This window comes from Anguilla rostrata, chromosome 11 (assembly GCF_018555375.3).
Source record: "Anguilla rostrata isolate EN2019 chromosome 11, ASM1855537v3, whole genome shotgun sequence".
Taxonomy (NCBI): domain Eukaryota; kingdom Metazoa; phylum Chordata; class Actinopteri; order Anguilliformes; family Anguillidae; genus Anguilla; species Anguilla rostrata.
In genome coordinates this window covers 43,123,916-43,147,128 of record NC_057943.1, presented here as the reverse complement: position 1 = coordinate 43,147,128, position 23,213 = coordinate 43,123,916, and the positions used below count along the sequence as shown (strand labels likewise).

At 50.8% G+C, this 23,213-nt stretch overlaps 1 protein-coding gene and 1 long non-coding RNA gene across 2 annotated transcripts in view; one reads left to right on the top strand and one right to left on the bottom strand.

Moving 5' to 3' along the window:
* Positions 1 to 23,213, top strand: part of kdm5bb (lysine demethylase 5Bb) — a 41,572-nt gene that overhangs the window by 8,246 nt on the left and 10,113 nt on the right. The window contains exons 2-20 of the mRNA XM_064297856.1: positions 842 to 919; positions 1,293 to 1,415; positions 1,853 to 2,023; positions 2,620 to 2,676; positions 4,446 to 4,580; positions 7,007 to 7,100; positions 7,387 to 7,490; positions 8,337 to 8,495; positions 9,095 to 9,214; positions 9,724 to 9,882; positions 10,272 to 10,321; positions 11,065 to 11,296; positions 12,121 to 12,240; positions 15,413 to 15,607; positions 17,019 to 17,200; positions 18,520 to 18,644; positions 18,817 to 18,967; positions 20,621 to 20,735; positions 22,648 to 23,003. Coding sequence (XP_064153926.1) covers positions 842 to 919; positions 1,293 to 1,415; positions 1,853 to 2,023; positions 2,620 to 2,676; positions 4,446 to 4,580; positions 7,007 to 7,100; positions 7,387 to 7,490; positions 8,337 to 8,495; positions 9,095 to 9,214; positions 9,724 to 9,882; positions 10,272 to 10,321; positions 11,065 to 11,296; positions 12,121 to 12,240; positions 15,413 to 15,607; positions 17,019 to 17,200; positions 18,520 to 18,644; positions 18,817 to 18,967; positions 20,621 to 20,735; positions 22,648 to 23,003 — 2,726 coding nt within the window. The remainder of the gene's footprint in view (positions 1 to 841; positions 920 to 1,292; positions 1,416 to 1,852; positions 2,024 to 2,619; positions 2,677 to 4,445; positions 4,581 to 7,006; positions 7,101 to 7,386; positions 7,491 to 8,336; positions 8,496 to 9,094; positions 9,215 to 9,723; positions 9,883 to 10,271; positions 10,322 to 11,064; positions 11,297 to 12,120; positions 12,241 to 15,412; positions 15,608 to 17,018; positions 17,201 to 18,519; positions 18,645 to 18,816; positions 18,968 to 20,620; positions 20,736 to 22,647; positions 23,004 to 23,213) is intronic.
* On the bottom strand, positions 5,406 to 5,796 carry LOC135235005 (uncharacterized). The gene is made up of 2 exons (XR_010324266.1): positions 5,660 to 5,796; positions 5,406 to 5,626 (listed from the first exon to the last, which is right to left on the bottom strand). It is a non-coding gene; the product is annotated as an uncharacterized LOC135235005 (long non-coding RNA).

Genomic DNA, 23,213 nt, shown 5'->3' with positions numbered 1-23,213 from the left:
GTCAAATCCGGATCTCCCAGATTCCACTGCTGCGTGCTCACAGGCCTGCTCTGTCCGGCAGGGCTTTCCTGCGTTTGTGCGTTTGAAGTGTTTGCTTGCTGGTGCGGTGCGTGTGCTGAAGCCTCGCGTGTGCTGAAGCCTCGCGTGTGCTGAAGGCAATGGAGCTTTTTGAGAAGGTCAGGGAGGACTCGGCCTCAATCCCGTTAGAAACCAACATACCGCGGCAGCAATGAAAATAAACCTGCAGTCCATTGTGCCTTCTGGGCTCTAGGCTGTGTTCTCATATAGTGATTTTTAAGTAGTACAGGGACCATTCAAAACAGTTTCAGGTTTGGGATAAAGAACCGGAGGAAGCAAGCACTGTGATAGGAAGCATCTTTTTATTCTGCCGGTTCTAAATGAGTAACGCAGCCATTTACATTTGTCAGTCGGAAGTGAAGTTGAAACGAGTGTACATTACACAACCGACAGCATGCGCCAGACCTAGAAATGTCATCCTTCACATGGAAAAGGAAATAAATCTTTTTCCTCTCTTGTGGTTTAATGAACACTTCAGAAGTCAGGGGAAAAAGTGGTGGGTTAGGGTCTTTAACATCACACTAGGTTGGGCGGTGCTTCTAGGGAAAATTAATTAACAAACACTGCAGCTCCTTTTCTCAGGGTATCACAATAGCCTCTCCACAATAAATACTTTTAAATGGGACAAATAAAAGGAATTGCATATGCAGCAGTATTGGGTGGGTGGCTGAGTCTTCTATACTGATTGGTGTACTGCAGTGAGTTTTCAAGAAGGCCGCTCTTGCTCATTCACTTGTCTGGATGCCTTTTGTTCTTCTTCCAGGACTGGCAGCCTCCATTTGCTTGCGATGTGGACAAGCTGCATTTCACCCCGCGAATACAGAGACTCAACGAACTGGAGGCGAGTCATCTTCATCTCTCATTCCCCGCTGGGGCACGGGTGTGGGCTGCGTTTGTGTTCCTGTGATAATGGGGACTGAGGCTGAGACGGTCTCGTGAGCAGCGGACGGCAGGGGTGTATTGTCCCCCACTATAATGGGTCACGGGGATCAATTGCAGAGTAAGGTCAAAGGTCACTGGAGAACGGGCCGGTCAGCAGGAAATCTGCTTGCGACTTGCGTGCAACACGAGGAGCCTCTCCTCTGTCAAACTGGGGACCACGTGAAAGAGGGGAGCAAATCATTTGTTTGTGTGGCGGTATCTCGTGTGGCGGTTTGAAGGTGCATTAAGGCTTTGGTTGTCTCTTCTCAATGTTTCCTCCTCCTGTGATACAGGCTCAGACTAGAGTCAAACTGAACTTCCTGGATCAGATTGCCAAATTCTGGGAGCTACAGGGATGCACACTTAAAATTCCTCATGTGGAGCGGAAAATCCTGGATCTCTATCAGCTGAACAAGGTTTGTGGTTCTTCTGTTCTTGGGGCAGGACTCACGGCCGTTAAACCTACGCAATAAGAGGGCAGTTACTGGAGTCTTTTTTCTGTATATAATGCGTACTGAAGTTTCAAGGGGGATTAAACCTAATCGTATTCATGGGTGAATTAAATAAATCTGTTGTAGCTGTGTAAAACCTTCGTCTCGTAAAGAGCTTTCTCATCTACAGGGTAAATGTACACAAGTACTAAAAAGCCCTCCAAGCAAAGGTGTCAAAGCCTCCTAAACGTCTCCTAACTGAACACCAGGTGGAGTTGGTTGGGGACCCCATGTGACTGTGAGGTTAGGGTTAGCGTTGTTTTTGGCGATCTGAGGACTGAGGGACACCGGCAGGGGGCTCAGAGCTGACGGGAGGTGCGTTTGTACCCGGTGCTCCACTGCTGTCTTTCTCCGTTTCCCAGCTGGTGGCGGACGAAGGTGGCTTCGACTTGGTTTGTCGAGAGAGACGGTGGACGAAGATCGCCCTGAGGATGGGCTTTGCTCCTGGCAAGGCCGTGGGCTCGCATCTGCGTGCTCACTATGAGAGGATCCTGTATCCTTACAACCTGTTCCAGTCCGGAGCCAACCTTCTGGTGCGTGTCCACCCCCCCCCCCCCCCCACACACACACACACAGACACGCCCTCCCTCGCGCTACAGCCGCTGCTCCTGACGCGTTGGCAGATGGTGCACTGAGCTTCCTGGTAAAGCTACCTGCCTGTTGAGCCAGATACCGCAAACATGCACCCAGGGCAGCGGCAGCATTGTCGCATGAAGGAGGCGTGTTTGGAATGTGCTCAAATAAAATGGCTGTTACTGAAACGCTGGATAACTTGAGAAATGTTGTGTGTTGTATTCTTGCTTTGCTTGTTGTGTCAGTTTTGTTAAAAAAAAAATAAAAACACTTTTTTTTAAACATACCTAGAAAACAAAATTAAGGTTATGGCTACACATTTTTCAAATTCCACTGTGTAATTTATAGGATGCTGAGGAAATAGTTTTTCAAAGTTTCTAATTTAGATTAATATGTGGCAGGAAGTTTGATCATGCTGTGATTTTTTTTAGATCAAAATTGTGGTGCACAACCATCACAGTGAAATGAGCACATGGAACATTTCATTAATCAGTTGTCTCTGTCCTGGAGGCCACAGGAATTACTGTGTAACTTTCCAAGCTCTCTCTCGCATTAGGCACCTGAGGTATCCTCCAAACTGATGAGTTTAATGGCCGCTCCAGATCTGGAAAAGGTACGTTTGCTCCCAGGGTACTCACCCTAGGGACATCAAAATGTGGCCAACCACATTGTGGCCTTTGATGGCCTTAGCTGGGGATGTGTCAAAAAAGGCTCACAGAATCAGAATGGTTGTCAGTCTTTGTTTTTAATCTAGTAGAACTAGATTAGAACAGCACTGTCTCTTGCTCAGTAGCCCACCTGCCCAGGCTCCCTCAAGGTTAAGAAAACAACTTTGTTTTGCCTCTTAATGGCAAAAATGTGCCTGTAAGCTAGTGATGAGACACCAAGGTTTCATGCCAACAAAATGGGTGGAGCTTACCATTGATGGTCAGTGAGTCACGATTATCAGCCAGTCATTTTTTCAGCTTTTTGATTGGTCCAACAAACAAGGTGATTGTAGCTCCACCCTCCATGGTGATTGGAGCACCACCCTCCGTGAGATCCAGGAAACCTCGGTCTCATCACTGCTGTAGGCGGACCTGCTAAAGTGGTTGAGGCAGTCTTGGCTGTGCTTCTGTTCACATTCCTTAATGCAGTTGCCTAATGCTGAGGCCCATTGCTCCATGCTGAGGCCCATTGCTCCATGCTGAGGCCCGTTGCTCCATGCTGAGGCCCGTTGCTCCATGCAGTGTGTGTGTCTGTGCACGTTTTTGTACTCTGGTCACCCACCTGTGCAGTGCCTGAGCACTGCATCCTGCCTCATCTTCCTCCCTAGTCAGTGCAGCCCCAGACCTCCGTGTGAGATCCCCTGAGGTGACGGGCACTCTGGGTATTCTCTCCTAAACAGAACCTGCCTTTGCTCCGGCTTGCCCCACGCCACCCCCACCCACCCCCCAACCCTAACCACCACTTTGTGTTGTGACCCTGCAAGGTCAAAAAAATTAAGTCGGGTCACACAGAGAAGCACATTGTAGCACAAATTCCTTTTTTTGTCCAAAGCCCCCACTCTTTTAAATTTTGTTTTTAAAGTCAACCTCAGCCATGTGGAAGCACAAGTTAATTGACACTGCGGTTCTCGGGGCTTGGTGTGTCGGCCTTGCAGTTGGTGGAATTGTGCGTAAAGGACTGCTGTAATGTTAGATTCTGGGCTCCGTGGGGCTGTGTGTTCATTCGTCTGGTTTTAATACCGTGAATCCTGCTGTTCCCCTTATCCATTAAACGCATTACCTCTGTGATGTCTCTCTGTTAGCTGAATGTTTTCCACATTAACTCGCTCTAACGGCACAGTAATTCTCACAAATCTGCAGTGAAATAAAGGGTTCCAGTCGATTAGTTCACAGAACCGAAAGGCGTCTCAGATTTATTTTTTCTGTTTGCATGAGGATGTTTTGCCACTTTTAATATCCTCTCCTGCAGTGCGAATGTCCACTCACACTGATGTGTTCAGGCAGGTGATGGGAACTGTTGTGCATTTTGTGGAATCGCTGAATCTGCTTCCATCTCCAATCTGTGTGCAGAGTTTTTGTAGATTAGTCAAATAAGCAGCACAACATTGCGTCATATTTCGGGAGCCCATCAACAGTTGTTTGCTCTGATCATCAGAGTCGCTTGTGTTTTGTATACTTTCTTTGAAATACTCTGAGCCTTTAGCCACCAGGAAAGTTCTTGTAGATTACTGAGTATTTTAAGGAAAACATTTGTCGTCAGCAATATTCAACACAAAATTATTCTTTCCTGAGGTGGTTGCGTTATGATTTTACCTCATTTGGTTGGGAGATATTCACGAAAGTGGAGTACATGGTGACTGACGCCCCGTTGTCACGCCGACTGTCCCCCCTTCAGTGTGTCCAGAAGCCTGGTCTGCCCGGCGACAGCGGGGACAGGGAATACAAGCCTCATGACCTGGCCCAGAGACAGTGTGTGCAGCCCAGCGAGAGCTGCACCCTCGCCCGTCGAGCCAAGCGCATGAGAGCCGAGGTGTGCGCTCGCCACCCTGCCCGCACACGCCAAACACAGAGCACTTTACACAACCCTAACCCCACACACCAAACACAGAGCACTTTACACAACCCTAACCCCACACACCAAACACAGAGCACTTTACACAACCCTAACCTCACACACCAAACACAGAGCACTTTACACAACCCTAACCCCACACACCAAACACAGAGCACTTTACACAACCCTAACCCCACACACCAAACACAGAGCACTTTACACAACCCTAACCTCACACCAAACACAGAGCACTTTACACAACCCTAACCCCACACACCAAACACAGAGCACTTTACACAACCCTAACCCACACCAAACACAGAGCACTTTACACAACCCTAATGCCAAACACAGAGCATTTTACACAACCCTACCCCACACACCAAACACAGAGCACTTTACACAACCCTAACCCCAGACACCAAACAGAGCACTTTACACAACCCTAACCTCACACACCAAACACGAGCACTTTACACAACCCTAATGCCAAACACAGAGCACTTTACACCAGTGCAGCTCCACACACCAAACACAGAGCACTTTACACAACCCTAACCCCACACACCAAACAGAGCACTTTACACAACCCTAATGCCAAACACAGAGCACTTTACACCAGTGCAGCTCCACACACCAAACACAGAGCACTTTACACAACCCTAACCCCACACACCAAACAGAGCACCTTACACAACCCTAACCCCACACACTAAACAGAGCACTTTACGCAACCCTAACCACACACCAAACACAGAGCACTTTACACAACCCTAACCCCACACACCAAACACAGAGCACTTTACACCAGCATAGCTCAATACACCAGACACACCAAACACAGAGCACTTTACACCAGCACAGCTCCACACACCAAACACAGAGCACTTAATACCAGTGCAGCTCCACACACCGAGCACACCAAACACAGAGCACTTTACACCAGCACAGCTCCACACACCAAACACAGAGCACTTTACACCAGCATAGCTCAATACACCAGACACACCAAACACAGAGCACTTATACATCATCAACACCAGCACAACACGAGCCTTTACACCAGCACAGCTCCACACACTAAGCAGAGCACTTTACACCAGTGCAGCTTCACATACCAAACACTGAGCACTTTACACCAGCGCAGTTCCACACACCAGACACAGTGCACTTTTCACCAGCACTGCCCCAGACACCAAATGCACCAAACACAGATGCTCATGCACACCGGAACAGAAACTTGGGAAAAACTGTAAACTGGTGCCTTCGTCAGGGTATCCACCAGATTCAAGTGAAACACATTTTTATGTTGTTCAAACGGGTGAATGTGGTCTGGGAGGGCACAAGTTACACGTCATCTGTGCACTATGAAGAAGGAAAAAAAACAGACACTTGCCTTGACACGTCAGTGTCCTGCTCTTCAAATCGTTTGGTACATCATCATTTCCAGCTCTTATACTGGTACAGTACAGCTGTTGCTAGTAAGCGACATAGTTAGCACCCCATTACATGGCCTGATTTATTACATTACAGGCATTAAGCAGACGCTCTAATCCAGAGCGACTTACAGATTCTACATCATTTATCTTCGATGCAGTTCAGAGATGGATGAAGTCATGTGCCATGCATACTTGCATGGGCCCAGCGTACAAACGAACAAACAACCACTTCCCTCCCAGGCAGCGCACTAGGTGGGAGGGGTTAGGGTAGCTGTGGGCAGGGCTTAGTTTAGGTGTTAGGTGGGAGGGGTTAGGGTAGCTGTGGGTAGGGCTTAGCTGAGGTGTTAGGTGGGAGGGGTTAGGGTAGCCTTGGGTGGGGCTTAGTTGAGGTGGGAGGGGTTAGGATAGCTGTGGGCGGGGCTTAGTTGAGGTGTTAGGTAGGAGGGGTTAGGGTAGCCGTGGATGGGGTTTAGTTGAGGTGTTAGGTGGGAGGGGTTAGGGTAGCTGTGGGCGGGGCTTAGTTGAGGCGTTAGGTGGGAGGGGTTAGGGTAGCTGTGGGCGGGTCTTAGTTGAGGTGGGAGGGGTTAGGGTAGCGTGGGCGGTGCTTAGTTGAGGTGGGAGGGGTTATGGTAACCGTGGGCGGGACTTAGTTGAGGTGTTAGGTGGGAGGGATTAGGGTAGCTGTGGGCGGGGCTTAGTTGAGGTGGGAGGGCTTAGGGTAGCGGTGGGCAGTGCTTAGTTGAGGTGGGAGGGGTTAGGGTAGCCATGGGCGGGGCTTAGTTGAGGTGTTAGGTGGGAGGGGTTAGGGTAGCTGTGGGCTGGGCTTAGTTGAGGTGTTAGGTGGGAGGGGTTAGGGTAGCTGTGGGCGGGGCTTAGTTGGGGTGTTAGGTGGGAGGGGTTAGGGTAGCCGTGGGCGGGGCTTAGTCGAGGTGTTCTCTGAGCAGACGGCTTCCTCTCTCACAGGGGGGCTGTGTGAAGGCCGAGCCGGGCGAGCCGAGTGAGAACAGGCCCAACCTGCGCAGGAGGATGGGCTCATTCGTGGCCAAGCCGGAGCCGGGTAAGCCAGTCTGAGCCCGGCGGGTGGGCGGGCGCGACTGCGACCGCGCGGTCGACCGCGGGGTCAAGCGCTTTGGGAACCAGGCGTACGACTCAGAGGTTGCAGGTTCAGTTCCCAGGGCAGGAGTTCAGCTGTGTCACCCTTGAGCCAAGGTGCAACAGCTGAGTAGCTCAGCTGTGTAAACAGGCTTCACATTTCTGGCTTGGACGAGTGTTGCGCAGTGTGTCGATGGCGGAATGCGGAATTGCAGCGGTTCCCTGAGGCTAACTGCTCTCTGTCCTTGCAGAGAAAGAGATTCCCGTTCAGGTGAAGCAGGAGGCAGTGGAGAGTAAGGACCTGATGACCGAAGCGGACAAAGCCAAGCTGCGCTCTAAGAGAAACGCCCCTGTCGTGAGTATAGTAAGTGTGGACTTCCAGATCCACTGCCCTTAACTGGGGGGAGAGACGCCTGCCCTGTGAGACGGTACTGTCCCATCATCCCCTTTATCTGAGACTATAAGAGGCCTGTGTGTCTGTGAGGATGCCTGTAAGCCAACAGCGAGCCTCTGCTAGAAGAAGTGGGTGTTTGTAGCGTAGGAGGCTGAGACTAATCGAGCGGCTGGGTCCACGCGCGGTACGGACGGCTCGTGACTCTCGTTAGCTTCCCTCACTGAGCGCTGCTTTGTTATTGGTTTCTGAGCTGGAAGCTCCCAGCATCCCCCGGGCCGGTGCTGCTGTGTACGGGGGCCCCTCTGGTGGTAATTTGAGAGCAGGGATGGGGCGCTTTAATGGGCTCACAACGCGTCCTGCTGTTTCTGGGTCCCACAGACCCCCCCCCCCCCCCCCTCCCCGTTCCATAACACGAGGGAGTTACACAGTCGCGCTACCACCCCCCCCCCCCGCCCCACCCACTGCTGTAGAACTGTGAATAAGCAAACGCTTTGCTTCTCGGACTATTATGTGTCTGCGTGTGTGTGTACGTTTGTCCATATTGTATGCGTGTGTGTGTGTGTACGTGTGTGTGTTTGCTTGTGTGTGTAGGGCTGTGTTTGTCTGTGTGAGAGGAGGTGATTTGTGCGTGCGTCTGTGCATATGGGTGTGCGCGTGTGCGTGTGTGTCTGTGTGGAATGGGTTTACTGTGCGTGCGTGCGTGCGTGCGTGCGTGCGTGCGTGCGTGCGTGCGTGCGTGCGTGCGTGCGTTAGGGTGGTTACAGTGCCTAACAGGCCTGGTTCCCCCCCCCCCCCCCCCCCCCGCAGGTGGACCTGTACGTGTGTCTGGTGTGCGGCAGTGGCAGCGACGAGGACCGCCTCCTCCTGTGTGACGGCTGCGATGACAGCTACCACACCTTCTGTCTGATCCCGCCCCTCCAGGAGGTCCCCAAGGGAGACTGGAGGTGCCCCAGATGTTTGGCTCAGGTACCCTACACCCCCCCCTTTGAGATGCGTGTCTGTCTCCATCGGGAGCCCTGGCCAAGCAACCACACGGCACAAAACACAGGACTGCACCACACGACATTAAAACCGCAATTATATAACACCGTGTTCATGATTTTACCGGCCCCCAGCAGCTTATGTGTCAAAGAACATACCTCAATTTTTTATGGTTAGTAGCAAACTCTTAAAATCTGTCTCTGTCTAAGTAATTAGCGTCTCCTCAGCCCTTCCCAGCGTCCCTTGCGTCCCAGGGGCCGGCAGATACAGACTGGAGACGCTAATGAAGGGCGGGGTCATGCTCCCACTGCGCACCAGATAAACATGGAGGCACGAGCAGCTTACCGCCACAATGAACACCAGAGCTGCTTGCAGCCGAGTACCTGCTGCTTGGAGAGAGAACAAAATCACCTTCTCCTCGCTGCACCTGTCTGGTTACCCGCAGGCTTTGTGTTCTTCCCGCTGTGATGACGCACTCGTAGACCTCCTCATTGCTTTAGCGATCAGGGATGTGACATTCTGGGTGTGACAGCCTTTCTCACCACCCACCCTTTCCCCCCCCCATCCCTTCCCCCCCCCCCCAGGAGTGCAGCAAGCCCCAGGAGGCCTTTGGCTTTGAGCAGGCGTATAGAGACTACTCTCTGCGTGCATTTGGAGAGATGGCAGACTCCTTCAAATCCGATTACTTCAATATGCCAGTCCACGTAAGTGCTGGTTTCACTGGAGCTTGCTAATGCTAATGCTAACTCGGTCTCTTGTCTGATCGAAGTGAGGGGTGACGTGACCACGCTTGTCTGCCTGTGTGCGTGTGCGTGTGCGTGTGCGTGTGCGTGTGCGTGCGTGTCTCTTGGGTGGCAGTGTAGTATAATGGGTGAGGAACTGGTCTTGTAACCTAAAAGTCACAGGTTCGATTCCCAGGTAGGACACTGCCGTTGTACCCTTGAGCAAGGTACTTCAGCTGCATTGCTCCAGTATATATCCAGCTGTATGAATAGATGCAATGTAAATGCCATGTATAAAGGTGTGTTAGTCACGTCTGCTAAATGCCTGTAATGTAATATAATGTAATTTATATTATAATTTATATCAGAATCAGAATCAGAATCAGAATTGGCAATAAATTCGATTCTGATTCTGATTCTGATTCTGATGTATAATCTGTGTGTGTGTTTGTGTCTGCGCGTGCGTGTGTGTGTCTGTGTGCGTCTCTCAGATGGTCCCCACAGAGCTGGTAGAGAAGGAGTTCTGGCGGCTGGTGAGCACTATCGAGGAGGACGTGACTGTGGAGTACGGCGCTGACATCGCGTCTAAGGAGTTCGGCAGCGGCTTCCCCATCAGGAACGGGCGCTTTAAAGTGGCCCCGCAGGACGAGGTGACTGGGACCTCCTCATTTAGAGAGCGCCCCACAGCCAAAGACCCTGAGCCTAACCTGTGCTCTCTAGCCTGCGCTCTGTCCTGTGCTCTGTCCTCTCTATCCTGTGCTCTCTGTCCTGTGCTCTGCGCTCTCTAGCCTGCGCTCTGTCCTGTGCTCTCTATCTTGTGCTCCCTAGCCTGCACTCTATCCTGTGCTCTCTGCGCTCTCTCTCCTGTGCTCTGTGCTCTCTATCCTGTACTCTCTAGCCTGTGCTCTCTGTGCTCTCCAGCCTGTGCTCTCTGTACTCTCCAGCCTGTGCTCTCTGTGTTCTCTAGCCTGTGCTCTCTGTACTCTCTAACCTGTGCTCTCTGTGCTGGGACATCCTGACTGTGTTTCCTCACTGGCAGCCCTACCTGAGCTGTGGCTGGAACCTGAACAACTGCCTGATGGACCCTCTGTCTGACGTACACACTGCCGCATCTTGGCTGAATCTGCCGTGCTCCTCACTGGGCATGTGCTTCCTCCTTCTGCTGGCGACTCGACACTGGGAGACCCCTCTGACTCTACCGCCACATCGCATAACATACCGTTTACCTGCACTGGTACCGCCCACTTCCATCGTAACCAATACTGTTATCCTCCCCTGCACTGGTACCGCCCACTTCCAGCCGTAACCAATACTGTTTATCCTCCCCTGCACTGGTACCACCCACTTTCAGCCGTAACCAATACTGTTTATCCTCCCCTGCACTGGTACCGCCCACTTCCAGCCGTAACCAATACTGTTTATCCTCCCCTGCACTGGTACCGCCCACTTCCAGCCGTATGTTTCATGAGAAATAAAGCCTCCCCAATGTTCAGGGATGAGCCTTTCAACAGCCAGTCACTTTGTTTTGCAAATTGTGGCGTTGAGATGTATGTTGGCTAATGTGGCTAGAACCAATCAGATTGCAGGAAACCAGTTCCACAAACGGGTAGTTTCCCTTTCCAGATGCAAAACAGCACAGTCAGCTCCATTCTTTTTTGGTTTCCTTTCAATCAGCATTTTTAAGGCTGTATAGCAAAGTGCAGGGACTTTGATATGGCCAGATAGTGATTTAAATGAAAACGTACAAGACACTGTGACCCTCCGGGAGTTTTAGGTGACCTGCACTAGAGAGTGGTGTGTTTGCATTAGATTCATAAAACGCACTGAGGTAGCTGCACAGAATTGGCTGATCGTGTCATGTTTGCGAGCAGAAATGAGTGTAAGCGTTGCGCCTCCTCCAGGGGCGAGCCGAAGACCTGGTACGGGGCCCCGGGGGCCGCTGCCGAGCAGCTGGAGGAGGTGATGAAGAAGCTGGCCCCCGAGCTCTTCCTCGCGCAGCCCGACCTCCTGCACCAGCTGGTCACCATCATGAACCCCAACACGCTGATGGCTCACGGAGTGCCGGTGTGCGCCCGATCGCTCCACAACATCGCTGAACACCGTTTATTTACCCCATTTATCAGTGCATGATCCAGTGAGAAATGCGCAGCACACACGTTTTACACACTTCAGAATTACACAGCCAGATAGTGACCGAAGCAATCCAGATTTAGTTCAGTGCTCAGCAGGAAAACGGTAGCGCCCCATTTGGGATTTGAACCTGCAACCACTAGAGTCACAAGTCCTGTTTCGTAGCCCTTATACTAGGGAGGTCGAACGTTGCCTGCAATGTAATCGCAATGGGAGTTCCACACACAAACTGAAAGCAAAATTGGCATCTGGGCTCACTTTAACAGGAAATATCCAAAATTGGAGTAGATAGAGCTATCAAATCATTTCAAAAGTGCACTGACAGTTCAGTGATGTAACTTGACTGTTTACCGGCATAGTGGGGTCATTATAAAAAATCTAACCACATTGAAGGTGTTATTACTCATTTCACCACAAGCAAAACTCACTGTGAAATGTTTCAGATGTTATTTGATTATACTGTAGCATTTATTTTCTTTCACATGCATGAAGAATAAACTGTCAAAATATGTTTTCTGAAAGATTACCAATACAGGTTTGACCTCCCTGCTTGCATCACCCTGCTGCTCGTGACAGGTGCTTCAGAACATAGCAGACGTAATATTGTGGGCCCTTGGAAAGTGAACCATGCCATTGATGTGTAGTATTGTTTACGCTTGAGATACAGCACCGTTTCGGACACGACAATTGGATAATTCCAGTCTGGCCAGCGCTAACGCACTGTAATGACCAGTGTTCTCTCCCCTGTATGTGCTCAGATTTACAGAACCAACCAGTGTGCTGGAGAGTTTGTCATCACCTTCCCCAGAGCCTATCACAGCGGCTTCAACCAGGGCTTCAACTTCGCAGAGGCAGTGAACTTCTGCACCGTTGACTGGGTAACTCTGCTCGTGCTTCCTGGCGTGTGGCGTGTGTACTGCCTTACTTACTCCGACTCAGTATGGCCCTGTGTACTGCCTTACTTACTCAGACTCAGTATGGCCCTGTGTACTGCCGTACTTACTCAGACTCAGTATGGCCCTGTGTACTGCCTTACTTACTCCGACTCAGTATGGCCCTGTGTACTGCCGTACTTACTCAGACTCAGTATGGCGTGTGTACTGCCTTACTTACTCAGACTCAGTGTGGCCCTGTGTACTGCCTTACTTACTCAGACTCAGTGTGGCGTGTGTACTGCCTTACTTACTCAGACTCAGTGTGTGTACTGCCTTACTTACTCAGACTCAGTGTGGCCCTGTGTACTGCCTTACTTACTCAGACTCAGTGTGGCGTGTGTACTGCCTTACTTACTCAGACTCAGTATGGCGTGTGTACTGCCTTACTTACTCAGACTCAGTGTGTGTACTGCCTTACTTACTCAGACTCAGTGTGGCCCTGTGTACTGCCTTACTTACTCAGACTCAGTGTGTGGCCGTGTGTACTGCCTTACTTACTCAGACGCAGCGTGTGGCCGTGTGTACTGCCTTACTTACTCAGACTCAGTATGGCCCTGTGTACTGCCTTACTTACTCAGACTCAGTGTAGCCCTGTGTACTGCCTTACTTACTCAGACTCAGTGTGGCCCTGTGTACTGCCTTACTTACTCAGACTCAGTGTGGCCTGTGTACTGCCTTACTTACTCAGACTCAGTGTGTGTACTGCCTTACTTACTCAGATTCAGTGTGGCCTGTGTACTGCCTTACTTACTCAGACTCAGTGTGTGTACTGCCTTACTTACTCAGATTCAGTGTGGCCTGTGTACTGCCTTACTTACTCAGACTCAGTGTGGCGTGTGTACTGCCTTACTTACTCAGACTCAGTGTGGCCCTGTGTACTGCCTTACTTACTCAGACTCAGCGTGTGTACTGCCTTACTTACTCAGACTCAGTGTGGCCCTGTGTACTGCCTTACTTACTCAGACTCAGTGTGGCCCTGTGTACTGCCTTACTTACTGAGACTCAATATGGCCCTGTGTACTGCCTTACTTACTCAGACTCGGCGTGTGTACTGCCTTACTTACTCAGACTCGGCGTGTGTACTGCCTTACTTACTCAGACTCAGTGTGGCCCTGTGTACTGCCTTACTTACTCAGACTCAGTGTGGCCCTGTGTACTGCCTTACTTACTCAGACTCAGTGTGTGTACTGCCTTACTTACTCAGACTCAGCGTGGTGTGTGTACTGCCTTACTTACTCAGACTCAGTGTGTGTACTGCCTTACTTACTCAGACTCAGTATGGCCCTGTGTACTGCCTTACTTACTCAGACTCAGTGTGTGTACTGCCTTACTTACTCAGACTCAGTGTGTGTACTGCCTTACTTACTCAGACTCAGTGTGGCGTGTGTACTGCCTTACTTACTCAGACTCAGTGTGGCGTGTGTACTGTCTTACTTACTCAGACGCAGTGTGTGTACTGCCTTACTTACTCAGACTCAGTGTGTGTACTGCCTTACTTACTCAGACTCAGTGTGTGTACTGCCTTACTTACTCAGACTCAGTGTGCCGTGTGTACTGCCTTACTTACTCAGACTCAGTGTGGCCCTGTGTACTGCCTTACTTACTCAGACTCAGTGTGGCGTGTGTACTGCCTTACTTACTCAGACTCAGTGTGTGTACTGCCTTACTCACTCAGACTCAGTGTGGCGTGTGTACTGCCTTACTCACTCAGACTCAGTGTGGCGTGTGTACTGCCTTACTTACTCAGACTCAGTGTGGCGTGTGTACTGCCTTACTTACTCAGACTCAGTGTGGCGTGTGTACTGCCTTACTTACTCAGACTCAGTGTGTGTACTGCCTTACTCACTCAGACTCAGTGTGGCGTGTGTACTGCCTTACTTACTCAGACGCAGCGTGTGGCCGTGTGTACTGCCTTACTTACTCAGACTCAGTATGGCGTGTGTACTGCCTTACTTACTCAGACTCAGTGTGGCCCTGTGTACTGCCTTACTTACTCAGACTCAGTGTGTGTACTGCCTTACTTACTCAGACTCAGTGTGCCGTGTGTACTGCCTTACTTACTCAGACTCAGTGTGGCCCTGTGTACTGCCTTACTTACTCAGACTCAGTGTGGCCCTGTGTACTGCCTTACTTACTCAGACTCAGTGTGGCGTGTGTACTGCCTTACTTACTCAGACTCAGTGTGGCGTGTGTACTGCCTTACTTACTCAGACTCAGTGTGGCGTGTGTACTGCCTTACTTACTCAGACTCAGTGTGGCGTGTGTACTGCCTTACTCACTCAGACTCAGTGTGGCCCTGTGTACTGCCTTACTTACTCAGACTCAGTGTGGCCCTGTGTACTGCCTTACTTACTCAGACTCAGTGTGGCGTGTGTACTGCCTTACTTACTCAGACTCAGTGTGTGTACTGCCTTACTCACTCAGACTCAGTGTGGCGTGTGTACTGCCTTACTTACTCAGACTCAGTGTGGCGTGTGTACTGCCTTACTTACTCAGACTCAGCGTGTGTACTGCCTTACTTACTCAGACTCAGTGTGGCGTGTGTACTGCCTTACTTACTCAGACTCAGCGTGTGTACTGCCTTACTTACTCAGACTCAGTGTGGCGTGTGTACTGCCTTACTTACTCAGACTCAGTGTGGCGTGTGTACTGCCTTACTTACTCAGACTCAGTGTGGCGTGTGTACTGCCTTACTTACTCAGACTCAGTGTGTGTACTGCCTTACTTACTCAGACTCAGTGTGGCGTGTGTACTGCCTTACTTACTCAGACGGAGCGTGGCCCTGTGTGGGCTTGCGGGGGGTTCTGGGGGGTTCTGGATTTTATTTTATTATGAAACGTCTTTAAAACGGGCGTGTCTTAATGAAATGGTAATCTTTTTCAAGAGAACCTTGGAGAAATAAAGGACTTGGCAAGAAGGTAGCCAGTTCATACAAGCTGGCATGAAAACCATCTCAATGTTTGAAAAATTAATGAATAAGAACAGATTGAACAAAACCATTGAAAAACGCACAGAGGAAGCCCGGGAAGCCATTGACACGTGATGATGTGTTTTAGGAATGGTTGAGGGGGCCCTGTGCTTGTCTCACCGGGCTCCCTGTGTTTTGCCGTCTCAGATGCCCCTGGGCCGGCAGTGTGTGGATCACTACCGGCTGCTGCACAGGTACTGCGTCTTCTCCCACGACGAGCTCATCTGCAAGATGGCGGCCAAGGCCGGCTCGCTGGACGTGGTCCTGGCGTCCGCGGTTCAGAAGGACATGATCACCATGATCCAGGAGGAGAAGGAGCTGCGTGACAAAGCCCGCAAGATGGTGAGTGTCATCCCCCCCCGTCTGCCCCCCCCCCCCCCGTCTGCCCCGTCCGCCCCCCGTCTGCCTGTCCCACGATCAGGGACAACGCTCTACAACCTCCTTAGAAAAGTACACTATAAGGATCTGGACATCCAAAAAAGTACATCAAAAGATTCTGGTCACTCCTTAGTCTGGGGCTGTTTTTCATGGTTTGGCCTAGGCCCCTTAGTTCCTGTGAAGGCAAATCTTCTAGATGATTCTGTGCTTCCCCAACAATTTGGGGAAGACCCTTTCCTGTTGCAGCATGACAGTGCCCTCGGGTCAATATGGAAATGGTATTGTCAAAAACGGTGTCGAAGAACTTGACTGGCCTGCACAAGAGCCCTGACCTCAACCCCATCTGACATGTTTTGGATCAGTTGGAAAGCCAACTGCGAGCCAGGCCTAATCGCCCAATCAGTGCCCAACCTCACTAATGCTCTTCTGGCTGAATGGAAGCAAATCCCTGTAGCAACGCTCCAACATCCAGTATAAAGCCTTCTCAGAAGAGTGGAGGTTGTTCTAGCAGTAAAGGGGGGGACCAACTCCATATTATTGCCCATAATTTTGGATGAGTCGTTTGATGTCAGGTGTCCACATACCTTTGGCCATATAGTGCATTTATAAATTGGAGCTGTTGGGTTTTGTTTGCATTTGAAGGTTGGAAAATGGTCTACATCCAGGGTTCCATCAACCAAATTGGGTGTATTAGCGCTAGACCAGTACAAAAGCCTCGGCCTGTGGGTAATACTGGGCACCCCTGGTCCTCTCACCATCATTCTGTGTATGCCTTTTTGATGTTCTTAGTTGCAGTGCTTAGTAGTACAATATTTTATAGTTCTGATTGTGTGTGACTTAAATTTCTGTGCACTTTTTATTTGTCTCTTCTGTTCTGTATAACAAATCACATGCTCTGGACTGAACTTAATTCTGAAAGGTTGCCATTATTACTGCATTCTTCCCCTTTTTATCTTGATCTTTAAAATGTAATTAGCAGGTGTAGTGTTAGCGTAAACACAGGAGCAAGCAACAGCCTTATGGACTATCAGTCTATTGAGGCTCTATAGGGTGTCAACAGCCCTTTATACATGCTCTGTGTGTGTGTGTCTGTGCGTGTGTGTGTGTGCATTTGTATGTGTGTGCGTGCGTGCGTGTATGTGTATGTATATGTATGTATGTGTGTGTGTGTATGCTTGCGTGCGTGCGTGCGTGTGTATGTGTGTATGTATGTGTGTCTGCGTGCGTGTGCGTGTGTGCACTTGTGTGTGTGCATTTGTGTGTGCGCGTGCGTGCGTGCGTGTATGTGTGTGTGTGTATGCTTGCGTGCGTGCGTGTGTATGTGTGTATGTATGTATGTGTGTGTGTGCGTGTGTGTCCGTGTGTCTGTCCCCAGGGGGTGGTGCACTGTGAGCAGGCAGAATACGATCTCCTGCAGGATGACGAGAGGCAGTGTGCCAGGTGCAAGACCACCTGCTACCTGTCAGCCCTCACCTGTCCCTGCAGCCCTGGCATGCTGGTGTGTCTGCACCACAGCGCGGACCTCTGCTCCTGCCCCATGTTCAACTACACACTGAAGTGAGTGTGAACTGTTTGACCTGTACCCCCTTCCACACCAATAGCTCAATACTGTTTGACCTGTACCCCCTTCCACACATATAGTGTTACACTGGATGACCTGTACCCCCTTCCACAACTATAGGATTACACTGGATGACTTGTACCCCCTTCCACAGCTATAGCTTAACACTGGATGACCTACACCCCCTTCCACAGCTATAGGTTTACGTTGGATGACCTGTACCCCCTTCCACAGCTATAGGTTTACATTGAATAACCTGTACCCCCTTCCACAGGTATAGGTTTACATTGGATAACCTGTACCCCCTTCCACAGCTATAGGTTTACATTGGATAACCTGCACCCCCTTCCACAGCTATAGGGTTACACTGGATTACCTGTACCCCCTTCCACAGCTATAGGTTTACGTTGGATGACCTGTACCCCCTTCCACAGCTATAGGTTTACATTGGATAACCTGTACCCCCTTCCACAGCTATAGGGTTACACTGTTTGACCTGTACCCCCTTCCACAGCTATAGGTTTACATTGGATTACCTGTACCCCCTTCCACAGCTATAGGTTTACATTGGATGACCTGTACCCCTTTCCACAGCTATAGGGTTACACTGTTTGACCTGTACCCCCTTCCACAGCTATAGGGTTACACTGGATTACCTGTACCCCCTTCCACAGCTATAGGTTTACGTTGGATGACCTGTACCCCCCTTCCACAGCTATAGGTTTACATTGGATAACCTGTACCCCCTTCCACAGCTATAGGGTTACACTGTTTGACCTGTACCCCCTTCCACAGCTATAGGTTTACATTGGATTACCTGTACCCCTTCCACAGCTATAGGTTTACATTGGATGACCTGTACCCCCTTCCACAGCTATAGGTTTACACTGGATGACCTGTACCCCCTTCCACTGCTATAGGTTTACATTGGATCACCTGTACCCCCTTCCACAGCTATAGGTTTACATTGGATCACCTGTACCCCCTTCCACAGCTATAGGTTTACATTGGATAACCTGTACCCCCCTTCCACAGCTATAGGGTTACACTGTTTGACCTGTACCCCCTTCCACAGCTATCGGTTTACATTGGATGACCTGTACCCCCTTCCACTGCTATAGGTTTACATTGGATGACCTGTACCCCCTTCCACAGCTATAGGTTTACGTTGGATGACCTGTACCCCCTTCCACTGCTATAGGTTTACACTGGATGACCTGTACCCCCTTCCACTGCTATAGGTTTACACTGGATGACCTGTACCCCCTTCCACTGCTATAGGTTTACATTAGATGACCTGTACCCCCTTCCACAGCTATAGGTTTACATTGGATGACCTGTACCCCATGATGAACGCAGTGAAGCAGCGCGCAGAGTCCTATGACCAATGGGCCTCCAAAGTGACTGAGATCCTGGAGGCCAAACTGGACAAGAAGAGAAGTGAGTGGAAAATTTTCCCCAAAATGGATTATCGCCGGTGGATAAATGGCGAAACCTTCTTAGCTTACTCCACTGGATTTATCTTTTCCAAATAACAAAAACATGGGACTCTCCCTGGAAATAAAAAAGCCCCACTCCCTAAGAACGGTCGTGTCTCCTGCCGGTCCCCCAGGCCTAGCTGTGTTCCGCTCTCTCATCGAGGAGTCGGAGACGAAGACGTTCCCGGACAATGACCTCCTGCGCCACCTCCGCCTGGTGACCCAGGATGCAGAGAAGTGCTCTTCTGTGGCCCAGCAGCTTCTGAACGGCAAGAGGCAAACCAGGTACACGCTACGTGCTCTACACAACACGCTACGTGCTCTACACAACACGCTACGTGCTCTACACAACACGCTACACGCTATACACAACACGCTACACGCTATACACAACACGCTACACGCTATACACAACACGCTACGCAATATCCACATGCTACACGCTATACACATCACGCTACGCAATATCCACATGCTACACGCTATACACAACACGCTATGCAATATCCACATGCTTCACGATATACACAACACGCTACATGCTATACACAACACGCTACACGCTATACACTACACGCTACACAATATACACAACACGCTACACGCTATACACAACACGCTACACAATATACACAACATGCTACGTGCTCTACACAACATGCTACACAATATACACAACATGCTACACGCTATACACAACACGCTACGTGCTCTACACAACACGCTACACAATATACACAACATGCTACACGCTATACACAACACGCTACGCAATATACACAACACGCTACGCAATATACACAACACGCTACGTGCTCTACACAACATGCTACACAATATACACAACACGCTATGCAATATACACAACACGCTACGTGCTCTACACAACACGCTACGTGCTCTACACAACATGCTACACAATATACACAACACGCTACACAATATACACAACACGCTATACAATATACACAACACGCTACGTGCTATACACAACACGCTACACGCTATACACAACACGCTACACAATATACACAACACGCTACATTACATTACATTACAGGCATTTAGCAGACGCTCTTATCCAGAGCGACTTACACAACTTTTTTTTTACATAGCATTTGACATTGTATCCATTTATACAGCTGGATATATACTGAAGCAATTTCGGTTAAGTACCTTGCTCAAGGGTACAACGGCAGTGTCTTACCCGGGAATCGAACCTGCGACCTTTCGGTTACAAGCCCAGTTCCTTACCCACTGTGCTACACACTGTCCTACACAATATAGACAACACGCTATGTGCTATACACAACACGCTGCATGATATACACAACACGCTGCACAATATACACAACACGCTACACAATATACACAGCATGGTACACAATACACACAACACGCTGCACGATATACACAGCATGCTACACAATACACACAACACGCTACACAATATACAAAACACGCTACGTGCTATACACAACAGGCTTCACAATATACACAACATGCTACGCGCTATACATGATGCGCTACATGCTGTACACGACATGCTACACACTATACACAACATGATACACACAACACATCACGCACTGTACACTACACACTACACACTCAACACGCTATGTAATACTCAACATGTTACATGTTGTAACCAACACACCACACACTATACACAACAGGCTATACACGACATGCTGCACGCTATACACCGCACACTACATGCCATACAAAACACACCACACGCAACACGCTACTTGTTATACCCAATCTAAAACTAAATCCCCAAACCCATTTGTTTCCTAATGATACTACATTCACTATTTCCCTCTTTCACCTACGACTTCTAGCTCTATGTTGTTAAATGATTTGTTTACCCTTGCTAATATTTACTCCTGTGGTCTGTGTATTTTACCTAACGAGTGTGTCCTGCTTCTCCAGGTATCGCACTTGTGGAGGGAAGTCTCAGAACCAGCTGACTGTGGAGGAACTGAAGTCGTTTGTCAGGCAGCTGTACAACCTGCCCTGCAGCATCAGCCAGGCCCCCCTGCTCAAGGTACGAGCACAGCCCGACTCCACACCTCTCTCCCTGCACAGCCCGACTCCACACCTCTCTCCCTGCACAGCCCGACTCCACACCTCTCTCCCTGCACAGCCCGACTCCACACCTCTCTCCCTGCACAGCCCGACTCCACACCTCTCTCCCTGCACAGCCCGACTCCACACCTCTCTCCCTGCACAGCCCGACTCCACACCTCTCTCCCTGTGCACAGCCCGACTCCACACCTCTCTCCCTGTGCACAGCCCGACTCCACACCTCTCTCCCTGTGCACAGCCCGACTCCACACCTCTCTCCTGTGCACAGCCCGACTCCACACCACTCTCCCTGTGCACAGCCCGACTCCACACCTCTCTCCCTGTGCACAGCCCGACTCCACACCTCTCTCCCTGTGCACAGCCCGACTCCACACCTCTCTCCCTGTGCACAGCCCGACTCCACATCTCTCTCCCTGCACAGCCCGACTCCACACCTCTCTCCCTGCACAGTCTGACTCCACACCACTCTCCCTGCACAGCCTGACTCCACACCTCTCTCCCTGCACAGCCTGACTCCACACCTCTCTCCCTGCACAGCCTGACTCCACACCTCTCTCCCTGCACAGCCCGACTCCACACCTCTCTCCCTGCACAGCCCGACTCCACACCTCTCTCCCTGCACAGCCCGACTCCACACCTCTCTCCCTGCACAGCCCGACTCCACACGCCCGACTCCACACCTCTCTCCCTGCACAGCCTGACTCCACACCTCTCTCCCTGCACAGCCTGACTCCACACCTCTCTCCCTGCACAGCCTGACTCCACACCTCTCTCCCTGTGGGACTGGAGTTTGAGAACATTGCTGTAACATCAGTCAGTCTAGCCAAGATTGTTTAAAATAAATAAATAATTTCTTATGAACAGCTTGTTATTTTTCCACAAACTATTCGTAAGTATAGGGAATGATGCATTTATAAACAAGGGCGAATCCTCAATAGCTGTGACCGCACACGTGCATGCATCTATGTGTGCATGCATCCACGCACACACCCTCACACAAACGCATGACCTCTTCTTTGGCTCATGACCAACCTTCCACAAAATCTTGTGCAAATCTGTGAATACATTCAGGAGTTATGCGTCTTTTTGTGATAGGCCACGCCCATCGCCACACCCCCTCTTGGTCAATCGGCCTGAAAGTTACTCAGCTCTACCTTCGGTCATGACCAAGCTCCATGCCAAATTTCAGCCTCCTGGGGCGAAAACTGTGGCCTCTACGGGGTGGGACACTTTTGTGGACCAACTGACCAACCAACCGACCGACCGACCGACAGACAGAGCTATAGAGCTGCGGTCGCAGCTAGAAATGTATTGTGTCGAGAGTTACAGACTCAATTATGTTACATAAGATCTATTCAGTTTTACTGCGGATCTCCCCATATAACAATGGAGTAAAAAATGTGATGAGCATATTTTAATTTGGAGAAAGGTAAGCGATAAAAGAGAACTTTAGAATTGTTTTCTTCACAGCTGTGAGTATGGCCAAAATAATGTATTAAAGGTGAGAAGAGATTGGCTAACTGCTCGCTCTGTGACTGTAGAGATTGGCTAACGGCTCGCTCTGTGACTGTAGCGATTGGCTAACGGCTCGCTCTGTGACTGTAGAGATTGGCTAACGGCTCGCTCTGTGACTGTAGAGATTGGCTAACGGCTCGCTCTGTGACTGTAGCGATTGGCTAACGGCTCGCTCTGTGACTGTAGAGATTGGCTAACGGCTCGCTCTGTGACTGTAGCGATTGGCTAACGGCTCGCTCTGTGACTGTAGCGATTGGCTAACGGCTCGCTCTGTGACTGTAGAGATTGGCTAACGGCTCGCTCTGTGACTGTAGAGATTGGCTAACGGCTCTGCCCTGTCCGCCTGCCTGTTCCAGGAGCTGCTGAACCGGGCGGAGGACTTCCAGCAGCACAGCGAGAAGGTGCTGAAGGAGGAGGCCCCGAGCGTGGCGGAGCTGCAGGGGCTGCTGGAGGGCAGCGCGCAGCTGGACGTGCAGCTGCCAGAGCTGCCGCGGCTGCGGGAGCGGCTGGAGCAGGCGCGCTGGCTGGAGGCGGCGGCGCAGGCCGGAGCCCGCCCCGCCAGCCTGTCCCTGGACACCATGCGCCGCCTCATCGACCAGGGCGTGGGCCTCGCCCCCCACCCCTCCGTGGAGCGCGCCATGGCCCGGCTGCAGGAGCTGCTCACCGTGTCCGAGCACATGGAGGACCGCGCCCAGAACCTGCTGAAGGCCAGGTGAGGAGCAGGGGTTAGGGTGAGGAGCCGGGGTTAGGGTGGGGAGGTGGGGAGGCGGGGAGGCGGGGGGTGCAGGGGCTTGGGGGGGGAGGCGGGGGTGCAGGGGTTTGGGGGGGGGAGGCGGGGGGTGCAGGGGTTTGGGGGGGGAGGCGGGGGGTGCAGGGGTTTGGGGGGGGGAGGCGGGGGTGCAGGGGTTTGGGGGGGGGAGGC